The sequence below is a fragment of the Lissotriton vulgaris genome, chromosome 7, assembly GCF_964263255.1.
Source record: "Lissotriton vulgaris chromosome 7, aLisVul1.2, whole genome shotgun sequence".
NCBI lineage: Eukaryota > Metazoa > Chordata > Amphibia > Caudata > Salamandridae > Lissotriton > Lissotriton vulgaris.
The window spans coordinates 1,193,233,986-1,193,246,139 of NC_141695.1; the positions used below are offsets into that span (position 1 = coordinate 1,193,233,986).

The following is a 12,154-nucleotide window of genomic DNA, read 5'->3' on the forward strand; positions in this document are numbered from 1 at the left end:
TGTCCTGGACCTCGTGCTCCTGCCACCAAATTCATCTTTGTAATGTGGCTGTGTGTGTGTGTGTGTGGCTGTGTGTGTGTGTGGCTGGGTGGGTGTGTGTGGCTGGGTGGGTGTGTGTGGCTCTGTGTGTGTGTGTGTGGCTCTGTGTGTGTGTGTGTGGCTCTCTGTATGTGTGTGTGGCTGTGTGTGTGTGGCTCTCAGTATGTATGTGTGTGTGTGTATGTGGCTCTCTGTATTTGTATTGCTGTGTGTGTGGCTCTCTGTATGTGTGTGTGTGGCTGTGTGTGTGTCGCTCTCTGCATGTGTGTGTGTGGGAGAGACAGCAGTGTGAGAGCGACAGCAGTGTGAGAGCGACAGCAGTGTGAGTCTTCTAGGGAGAGCATGGTGTGTGGGAGAGAATGGTGTGTGAGAGGCAGCAGTGTGTGAGAGACAGCAGTGTGAGAGACCTTTTATTTATGTTTTGGTTTTTGAAACATAAATAAAACGCATTGTTATCTGCAATATCATTAGCTCAAACTCGCGTAAATACGCGACCTATTGCATTGCAAATGCTATAGGTCTCGCATTTGCGAGAGATTACGCTACTGGCATTGTAAATGACAATGCCATTTATTTTTCCCTTCTGCCATTGCGATGAACGCTCTCCAGTAAGCCAGGAGACGCACAATTGAAGGAAATCAGCCACAACTTCTTCTGTGGCGAGCAGCCTCAGCCGGACACAACGCACTAAGGTCCGCAGCGTCCAGAGCTGCAGAGCATGGTCTGGTCATAGTCGAGGTGCTGCAGTCCTGGTATTGGGAAGGCTGGTCTCTCTTAGGGCTCACGTTTCCACTTCTGACACCACCACAAAGACGTGACAGTCAATTAAAAATGCACATGTTTTTAGCTCTCACAGAGGTTTTCTTGAGACATTACTACACCGATTAAAAGTAAATGAATTTAAATAGATTGGATTTCAAATCAATTAGTGTGTGGAATCTGAATAATACTTGAACAAAATAAGCATTAGGGAGAGTGGGACAGGCACTGGCCTTATGTAGGCAGAGAGAGACAAGTATTTTGAATAAAAAACAAATGCGAATTGGAGGGATGCAAGTCAATGTGTGCATCACTTGCTCAGCCTCCACACTCGGCCTCTCCTGCAGTTGTTGTTAGTTGCCTTGCCTGTCACTACTCACTTTTAGTCCAAAGTATTGCTTCTAAAATCTCAGTAGAGTGTGGGAAGGAGGACTCGGCCACTGTGGATTTTTCCCGAGTTATGGATATACAAAACCCTAAACCTGTCATAATGTAGATCCTGACCCACATTGTAGCAAATGCCCATTTTTAATATAATAATTGGGCCTCCCAGTTATATGTTTTCTGTACATTTCCGTCTGTATTTACCCATATTAACTTTTAACTTTTTCTCACCTTATTTGCATTAATACATATTTATTTTTAGATCAGGGAAAAATGAAGTTGCCATTAGTATTTTTCCATAATTATGTAACTGATACATGTAAACCACACTTTGATGCCGGTAGAATTTTAATGCGCGGAGTAGACATATACAGTCCAGTCTTAGGAACTAGCCCATGCATATCTGGAGCTACTTAATCTTCATTAGTAAAATTCCCTGTTTTCCACTCAATGTGCTATCAGAATGTACAACCAATGGCCTGGCAGTGACAAGTTAATCAATGAAGGAGATGAACTGTTGGCCAAAGCGGCGCTACGTAAGCTGTGCGGCCGGTTTGTAGCATAATGTTGCCCCTTCTATATATGTGCTGGCAGTGACAAGTGACAGCATGGACAGACATAAAGACTGCATTTTTTCCATCTTTAAAAATAGAGATTCTGTGTAAGAGAAGGAAAATCCAGAGAGAAAATGACTCTTTAAAGGATTTCCCTCCCCCTACAACGCTCACTTAGCATGACGTCATGCCGTAACTTCTCCACTAGTGAGAAGTGTCACGATGCGCACATCGATGTGCCTGGTGTCACTGCAGTCCAGAACAACATTGAAAATGCAATAGGTCTCGCCTTTGATAAAGTTAAAGCCATTTGCTTTGCTAATAGTAGTGTATAGCAAAGCAAATGACTTTAACTTAATAAAAGGCGAGACCTATTGCATTTTTAATGCTTGTTAACATATGGAGGCACCCAGAGAACAGTTAGAATAAAATGGTGTCAACTCCTGAGGATCATCAGATTTACTGTGCTTGACACACCATAAAACGACTTGAAAATTTAATGAGTCTTTCAGAGCCTACAGCTTTTTACCAAATTAAGGGAAACATTGTGCTTCAGAATACAGTATTTTACCCAATTCTTTCTAAATATTCTTGAGGATAATCGCCTTGTTCTCCCCACCCCCCCCTCCAAGAACCCAATAAGGGGTCTGGCTCATTCACTTTTCTTGACTGCTACAAATCAGGGCAAGTACTACACCCCACCACTTTCAGAGATTATGCCAGCATCTTAATATAGGTGGTACCTAAAATAGACATTTGTCTGTGTTGTGTCATACTAATCGTGCATGTTGTTATTATGGAACTTCAGTAATGTCAATAATCGTGACGTCATCAGGGTTAAGGTCACAGCCGTAGGCCATATGATGTCACTTACTGTGATGTAATTAAGGTCAAAGGGCGTGTGATGTCACTTCTGCTTCTCCTTGCATATTGGTGAATCAACATCCATGATTTAGGCCGGGGACATTAACTAATTTACCCAGGATCACACAATGTTGAGTTTAGTGCGGAGGCCATGATTCGAACCTGTTCGCCATGTTCTACAGGGGGCCACTAGAGCTGCTAGGGTCAGATAGGAAACAAATTGTTTTGTGTCTCTATTTGTGCGTATAATCAGTTACAAAAAAAACGAGGAACCTTTATTAAATCTTCAAAATGTTGCTACCGTTGAGTAATTATTGACTGAGCAACACTGGCTGTCCAGGCTGACTGTACATGTGGTTTGTACGGAAGCCACTCGTACATGTCCATGTTGGTGTATCGTTGTGATGAATGGCACTATTTTATCTTCACTCCAACATACAGCACACACTTCAGTGCCTTGTCAGGGGAAGTATACACTTTATAAATTACAATATTATAAAATACACACACTTACCCGTGCAGAGTGGCACATGAGCAGGTCTGTAAAATAGCGGTAACAGCTCTCCAAATTCCCCAGTGGTGTCTCTGAGGTGGGGAGAGAGATAAAGGGGGCGGTGGGTTAAAATCTCGCACTCCTGGCATCAGACAAACGGAAGGGAAGGAAAAAGAGACTGCTTGAGTTGTTCGATTAGAGAGAGAGAGAGCGGCACAGAGAAACAGAAGGAACAAAAGCGTGTAGGGAAAGAATGGGAGCGAGAAGGCACACAGTGAAGGTTTTAGAGAAAGGCAGCAAGAAGGAGACTGCGTGTTTTTTTAGGGAGCTAGAATGAGGCGCAAGGAGTGCGAAATAAGGGTTGAACAAAGGAGAAAGTGCAAAATAGTGGGATAGTGAGACATGGAGTTCTAGATAAAGAATTGGACAAAACGAGATAAAGAATGTAACAAAAGAAACAGAAGTGTAAACTGGTTTAGGAAAGTAGGATTAGGCATAGAGTTGAAAAGTGGCAGTAGAAAAAGCTTCGGAGAGTGTTAGACAAAATGCAGAGGCACAAAGTGAAAGAAGGGGAGAGAAGTACTGAGTGTCAGAGAAATGGGGTAGGCACAGTATGTTAAAGAAAGAGAGTGCGACGCAAAGAAAGTATAAGAGACAGGCATGGATAAAGTTTATCAGAAATTGATAGAAGCGCGGTCACAAGTGCAACAGGTGCCGTGGTGCTATGTTCAAGGTGTTTGTGGGGCCCACTGCCTATCCGCATCATGGCTGTCTTTTACTATCCAACCAATAGTCAGAGTGCGCCATATTCCTTGCATGCTTTAGGGCCCCATAGTAACCTTGTGATGCCACTAAAAGAGAGACGGGCATTAAGGCAGAGTGAGGGTGAAAGGTGTAGGCAGAGAATTATTGGAATATGGAGATGTAGTGGATGTAGTGTGGAGAAAGAATTACACACAAAAAGTATTAGAGAAAAGGGAGAGACACAGAGGTGTTAACCAAAGGAAGAAAGACTCGGAGTGTTATAGAAAGACAGTGGGATAGACTAGACTAGCGAGAGAGAGGCTAGAGACATTTATCCAGATGGACATAGAACTTGAATAAAAATCAGCTATCATATGTTACATGAAGAACTAGTCACAGAGAAAGCTAAAGGCACAAATGGGAACAGAGAGGGACACAGATCATACAAAGCTGAAGAGAGCAAGAAACAGTGAGAGAAAGAGTTTGGTGGTGCGCTCAAGAGTCACTTGTAGCAATGGAGAGTCAAAGAAAGACGCAAGGTGTCCCAGCATGAGACGGGCAGACTCTGCTGAGAGCTCAGTCATACTCTAGTGGTCTCTTACCTAGACATGTCTGGTGCAGCTCTTTCACAATGGAGAAGAAGCATGAGGTCTGTTCCCTTGTGAAGCCTTGATCCCGACAGAACTGAATGGTGTAGAAGTACAGTTCGAGGAGAACGGCGGCTCGCGGGTTACACTCAATGTCCTGTAGGTAAAAGAACTCAGCAAGAACGCTGAGAGATCAACATATAGACATGAGACTTCCTGAGAGGAAGGATAAACTAGCTCAGGCACACCTGAGAGAGCAAGCGACACAAGCTCGGACTAATGGAATGGCTGGTGGACCTGCCATAGACAGAGAGGCAGCTAAGAGAGTAGAGAAGACATAGGCCTAGGCGCATAGTGCTCTCATGAGAAAGGACAGATCAGCTATATGACACCACAAGAGAGGAAGAAAAGCAGCCTGAAAGCTATTAAACAACATGGGGAGAGACCTGCTATGGGATGCTCCATCTCTCACGCAGACAGTGACAGGCTGAGAGGAGATGTCGACCCAGGGCAACGTGCTGTCCCTAAAAACTAGAAACCTGCAAAGGGACCCCCCAACAGCAGAAGAGAGTCAGCTGAGAGGCACGAAATGTCAGAACAGACGTGGTATGGGCCGATGAAACTTTAAGGCAAAGAAAGAGTGACAGGCAGAAAGAATATATGCAGCCCCAGGGGCATAGTGCTCTCCTGAGACCGGAGAGACTGCATGAGGGACACCATGAGAGGAAGAAAAAAGAGCCTGAGAGTCATGGAACACTAGGGGGCGTATCACAGGAAGAGCCCCGGGGGCGCAACGAGCATTTGCACCTGCATTGCGCGCCCTTGGGGCACTTTGGTATTACAGAAGGATGCCACAGACACTTGTGCTGCCTCTTCTGTATTACCGATAGCGGTGGCACACTTAAAGTGCCAGCGGTATCTTCAGGGTGCGTTCCCTCATTTGTATGAGGGCATGCCCCATGCAAATAAAGGAATTTCTTTGTCTCTGAGTCTGTGGCGTATTACAGATGCAGGGGCAGAGGCAAAGTAAACCTTAGGAGGTGCACTGACAGTGTGCCACCTAAAAAGTGCACTTGCTTATAGCAGCCCCCTGGAGAGGATCTCTAATCCCCTTCAAGGGCCGTCCTACTTAAAGTGATCGGGGCACTTTGGTATTACAGAAGGAGCCACAGACGCTTGTTTGTAATACCTTCTCTAATACCAATAGCTCTGGTGCACATAAAGCACCAGGGCTATCTTCAAGGGAGGTTCCCTAATTTGCATGGGGGAGTGACCCATGCAAATGAGGGAATCACTTTGCCTCTGCGCCCGCGCCGTGTTACCGATGTGGCCTCAGAGGCAAAGAAGCCCTCAGGAGGCGCACTGACAGTGCACCACTTGTCAGTGCACCTCCTGACAGCAGCCCTTTGCATGGCGTAAAGGGGCTCCTATCTGCCCCCCAGACATCCCCTTGCAGGCGGGTGCAGTCAGTGGCAGCACCCACCTGCAAGGGGATCTCTATTCCCCTTTAAAAGTGCAGGTGAGTTGCCACCTGCACAATGAAACACGGAACGGCTGAATGCGCTGCCTCCAGGCCAGCACGAGTTTGCAGCTGCCCTGAAGGCAGCACATTCCCCGTTATGCAGCGCAATTTTCGTCATTGCGCCGGGCGCAACTTTTTAATGTTTAATGTGGCCCCTAAAGTGCAGGCGGGTTGCCGCCTGCACTGTGAAAACACATAGAGGCTTAAAAGCAGTTGTTCCGTCTTTCACTGGAATGCGCTGCCCTAGGTGCAGTGCAAGTACGCGGCTGCCCATGCGGGCAGCGCATTCATCGTAATAGGGTGCATTTTCATTGTTTACGCCAGGAACACCTTTTCCAAGGTGCACCCAGCGCAAACAATGAAAATGCGCTTATTGTGTAATGGGACCCGCAGGATTAGAGACATGGCATAATGCAGCCCAGGGGAAAGCTGGGAACAGCTGAGGAACAGCTGAGGGACACCTCGAGAGAGGAGAGACATGCTGAGGCATACATCAGGGGAGAATGAAAGACAGGGTGAGAGATATTGAGCAACAGGAGGTAAAACAGATAAAGGGACATCATAATACTCTGTGAGCTATAGACACATGGACAATCTGAGAGAGGACAGACTGTTGTAGAAACATACTGAACAAGCATTTGCAATGCAATGGGTCTTGCAGTTACGCGATTTAAGCTATTGGCATTGTAAATTACAATGCCTTTTATTTATGTTTTAAAAAGAAAACAAAAATAAAAGGCATTGTTATCTGCAATGCCAATAGCTCAAACTCGCGTTAATGCGAGACCTAGTGCATTGTAAATGCTTGTTTAATGCTCTGGGCGACTTGAGAACAGTATTTCTTTGAGCTGCCTTCTAAAACTAGCAACATTAAGCAGTGATTCATGCGCTGTAAGATATCTGTATGTAACCTGCTTTTTACAGGCTCGCCTTACAGCACGACTGACTCAGCCTTTCATCTTTTCACAGTAAACCACAATGAATACTGCTGCATTTGCTAATAATTGCACTTTTTAAGCACCAATGTACAAATACTTTTGTGATGTGCACTATATAAACAATCACTATAGAAGTGAGCAAAACATTCTCTCACCGTTATTTACATGACATCAGGTTATCCCCCTTCCTTCTGTTCCTGCCCATAATTCTGTTACTTACAGATGCATTATTTAATATTGCCTGTAATATGAACTGCTTTCCAGAATAATGACATTACTGCCTGATTCACAATAAAATATACCATCTGTCTTCTTTTTTTACAAACCATGCGACACAGCAGCCGTTATGCTGTTCAGCATTGCTTGAACCCTTTTCAGAACCAATAGTACCCATAGACGAGGCCTACTGGCTTTGACAATGCTTCCTTAAGCATGTCGTTACTGGGACATATAGATCTTTAATAATATTCCACATCCTTTCTGTGCAAGGGAAAGCCATACCTTGAGAAGAAATGTTTCCTTTTTCTACGCTACTATTAACGATACATGCATTAAACATCTTCACTTTGACGACATACAACTTCCGATGTTTGTGCTATCCATAGATGAGTAAAGAAAAACACAAACATTTAAAAATTTGGTTGACAGGATGCGACAAGTTAGATGAGGGGGCAATGCAGGCTGCCAGTTAGTGATCTAAATCAGGAAAATAAATGTTAACAGTAGTGCACAGAATGGAACTGAAGGGAGCTGTCGAAAAAATATATTTTGGCTTTTTTCACTTTTTGAAGTTTTAGATGGCACAAAACTCAACCCAAAAGCATTGTGGCAATTTATGTGACCATTTTCCACAAGGTCATAATCATGTTGCTTTCTGCACTGAGAGATTAAGTGATTTGACAAGAATCACAGGATGTTGAACGACGTTGGGAATAGAACCTTGTTATGTACTTCCAAAGAAAACAGCATTGGACGTTAGGCGCAGCTCATCCTCTGGGTTGATGAGGATTCCCTAATTTCATTATGTATGTTACATTACACTGACTGAACGAAGGCCGGTTATCGCGGCAGTTGCTCAACTGACTCAGGACTCCTGAGCAGATAAACTGGGTCAGCATAAATACAGTGGCGGACGGCTGCACTGGGTCCAATGGGTTGGAAGCCGCCATCAGTAAACATACAAAGACTAGCCTGCTTACTTCTCAACAGTCGCCAAAATTGCCGCCGAGCCTGGAACAACAAGCTGTCTCCGTGTGCACATCTCCTTTCCGCGCAGGCACAGCAAGCATGAGACAGGAAGGGACAGGAGATGTGCACACATACACATGACCCATACGGGACAGGAGATATGCACGCGTACACATGACCCGTACTCATTAACATCTTCTGTCCGTACGCGTGCACATCTCCTGTCCCCCTTCGGACGCAAAACTCACAACAATAGATCTCGCCAAGGTGAGCAGCGCATGTGCTGCGTCGCTAGGCGAGACCTACAAAAGGAGCAATAGGCTCTGGCACACAAATACTCAGAGGCTGAAAAAGAGATGCCGAGGGGCACCCACACAAAGAGAGGCATATTGGGGACAGCCTGATAGAGTAGAGATGGGCATGGGCACCGCCTGAAAGATTACTTTGGTATTTTGTCTACCTATGGACTAATGTAAAACCCAGCATTAACGTGTCAAGCATAGACCAACCCTACTGCTTATCAAAGGCTGACTTTGACCCTTATGGTTACAAATACTGACAGAGAAAACGAAGGGGTGTTAGAGGGGAGGAAAAAAGAGGAATATGGCAAAAAGGAAGGAAATAAATAATGGATGAAGAGAGAGGATGAAATGGCAGGCAGATAGAATGAGGGTTTTATTGATCTAGCGAGGCCATGGGTTGCACATATACAGAACAGTTCTATGGTTTATTGAGAAGCACTGGAGTTAGAGATAGAGGTGGTGCATGGTACATAAAGACATCTAGGAAGAAAGGCTGAGGGAAGGCAGAGAGAGATGTCTGGGCTACAGACAAACAGGCTTGGGGTTACAGAGGGAGGGCAAGGTTTGGAGTTACAGAAATAATTTGATGTTTACAGAAAGTGAAAGCATGAGCGCTACAAAGAGTGGAAATGAGAGTTCAAGAGATAGAGGAGAATGATAGATATACATTTGGAGGGGGATCATCACTGCTGAGATAGAGGAAGCTAACAGTTACAGCAAGATAAACTGGCCAAGAGATAAAGGGAGAGAGAGGGGGTGTTCAGGGGAAGGGGAAAAGCGGGAGAACCAAGGTTACAGAAACTTTCTGAAATGGGGAAAACAGAGTGAAGGCTAAGAGGCAGGTTGATGGATACATTCTACAAGCAGGAATGTGGGGGCAAATAGAGATATATGGAGAAGAGAAGCACACATCTAGTGTGATGGGAAAAGTTGAGAAAACACATACCTTTCCAGAGGCTAAATAAGGGTAATAATGTAGGGAGTACTAAGACCAAGAGAGGTGGAATGTCTAAGACTCTAATACTTGAGAGTTTCAAAGAGAAGCTTACTTACCACTTGAGATCTTCTGCAGTTTCCGCTTTTTCTATTATGCTCATGTGATGCATGTTAAGGTCCCTCCTGTATAAAAAGCAACATTAACATGTATTTTATTTTAGGGACGGATGATGCATCAGCGCTAGTTGCAGTTGTAGTTGTGGCCATTACAGATGGTGTAGAATCCGTGCCTGTGGTTGATGTTATTGTGGTGCTAGCTTTATGGAGATGGTGTAGGAGCTCTGGTCCAAGATGTAGGAGCAATGGCTGTGGCCACTGATGATGAAACAGTAGTTGTAGGATAGTTTAAATCAGCGCTGGATGTGGGGATGGAGGATAAAGTGTTGGAGTACTCAATAGGGGGAGGGTGCAGGAGCGCAGACTGTGGAAGATCTTGGAAGAGCTGCTGTTGGCTCCATGCAGGAGTGCTTGGTGTGGAGGAGGCAGAAGTTTTGCATTTTAGGGATTAGGTAAGAGTGCAGGCTACACTGTATGATGCAACCAGGAGCAGTGGCCGTGAGGAATGGAATTTGACTCAATAATATTCTAGGAGCATCAGACTGCGGCGTATTCCTTTTAATTACCTATTTATGATCCTAACTAATGGATATCCTTGGCTAACACTGGCAAGTTTACATTTTGGAACTCCAGATACAAAAGCAACAAATACTGGGATTCACTCGACAGATAAGGATGTGCCCAACTCAGAGAACGAAGCAAGCACACAGGCTATGCAGGATTTCGCAAAAAGGGTTGTATGCAAGTAGGACTTGACCAGATTGCAGTTTGCACCAAGGCTTATCACCAATACTACATACAGGCACATGCATAAAAGGAAAAACCGGTCGCAAATGGGCAGATTTTCAGAATCTGCCCTTCTGCGACCGGTATTTTTGCATTTGGGATGCATCATCCCAAATGCAAAAATCGCAATTTAAGGAATCTCTAAATTGCGATTCCTTAAATTGCAATTGCATTTAAGGAATCCCAAATTGAGATTCCTTAAATGCAATGCATTAAAGTAAAAAAATAGCGATTTCGCTAATAGGAGTAGCAAATTACCATGAAGTTGAACTTCATGGTAATTTGCAAAAACTTTGAAAAATGCACTTTTGTGCATTTTTCCAAGTTTCATTTTGCAGGGCATGTGTGTGTGCAACATATGTGCACAGATCAATTTCAGGTGTGCCACAGGGTGTCATTCTGACACCCTTGAAATTGCATGAGCAATTTGCGAGTACCTACTGGTAATCGCAAATTGCTCATGTAATCTCCAATTCATTCCTATGGGGCTGGAAGCCCATAGGAATGAATGGGACAGCATTCCTTAAATGCGACTAGCAATTTGCGAGTCGCAATTAAGGAATGTGGAGGAATCGCTATTTTTATAGCGATTCCTACATGCAAAGGCTTTTGCGATTCCTTAATTGGGATTCCTTAATTATCGCAATTAAGGAATCGCAAAAGCCTACGTTGATACATGTGCCAGTTGGTGTATTTTTCCCTCAGTCAGAAACCTTCCACGTGCGGATAGCTCAGGTGATGTAAAATATTAGTCCGTCGTCACAAAAAAGGCATGCTTGCCCTCATGAAGACACACCAACATGTGCAAAGGACAGGGACAGAAAAGAAGCTAATGTTTTTGCTTAAAGATGGAATACAAACAAACACAGGTAGGGGGAACACAAAATGCTAATTAATATTAAGTGAATACATTGTGAGCACGCACACTTCATTTTGCACCCTGATCCGGATGGAACACCAACTGTCTGGCAGTCTTTCAAGAGAATTGGAACCCTTACATAGGAAAAGGGGTATAAACAGCCTTGTAGGAGTAGAAAGGCAAACTGTGTAACACGTGTCATGGTGCCTATCGTGGTGCGACTGAAACAGGGAGGGGCAAGTGAGACAAATGCAGTGGTAAAGGGCCTACATGCAACCACATTAGGTCTGCAGTATTAGATACACATTTGCAGCATGTACAGACTGCTTTACTCCTGGTGGAGGAGACAAAACGACTATTGCTGCAAAATAATAGTATCGACAGCTATCCCCCGAAGTCGGGACAGAAGTCAAAGGACCTGGCTTAGTGGAGGCTCCAGCCAGAGCACCAAGCAAGTTGCCTTTTTCACAAAGCAGACCACCAACTAAGAGTAACGTGTGAGTAGCTGCAACAGGAAGCATTGCATAGACATACTTTGAGAGGAATCAGAACATGGCCCTTTACTAGTCAAGGACTGAATGACTTTCGACTTATGACACAAACTTGACTTTCTAACACATCCCCTTCCTTTCTTTATGTAAGGCCCTGCAAAATTTCTACGTTCTGCTCCATATGGTGCTATGTAATGATGCACTACCAAGTTTCTGTTTTATTACCATTAGCTACTGTTATTTATGATAATGTGTCTATACTTTATGTAGACACAGGATAAGCATAGTGGTAATGCTGCTTATATACATATATGCTATATATGACGGATGTTTTACCTTACGAAACTCATCACATTGGTACGCTTTATAGTTAAACGTCTAAAGCGAGAAATTATACAAAAACATGCTCTGACATAAGGTTGAGGGATCCCATTTTACACGTAGCTGTCTCTCCACGGTCATCCGGCATCTTCCCCAGACATAGCCACGCTCTATATGTGAGCTGTGCCGACCCAGGATGGGTACAGCCTTGGGATAGATACGCAGCTTCTGTATCACACTTCTCATAATGGCGGATTACTAGCTACTAAC

General features: G+C 44.3%; 1 protein-coding gene across 4 annotated transcripts in view; it reads right to left on the minus strand.

Moving 5' to 3' along the window:
* CFAP119 (cilia and flagella associated protein 119) overlaps positions 1 to 12,154 on the minus strand; it is a 104,843-nt gene that overhangs the window by 48,609 nt on the left and 44,080 nt on the right. For all 4 annotated transcript variants that reach the window (XM_086928887.1, XM_086928886.1, XM_086928888.1 and 1 more), the window contains 3 exons: positions 9,428 to 9,493; positions 4,440 to 4,609; positions 3,115 to 3,185 (listed from right to left, as the gene is read on the minus strand). In XM_086928887.1, coding sequence (XP_086785013.1) covers positions 3,115 to 3,185; positions 4,440 to 4,609; positions 9,428 to 9,493 — 307 coding nt within the window. The remainder of the gene's footprint in view (positions 1 to 3,114; positions 3,186 to 4,439; positions 4,610 to 9,427; positions 9,494 to 12,154) is intronic.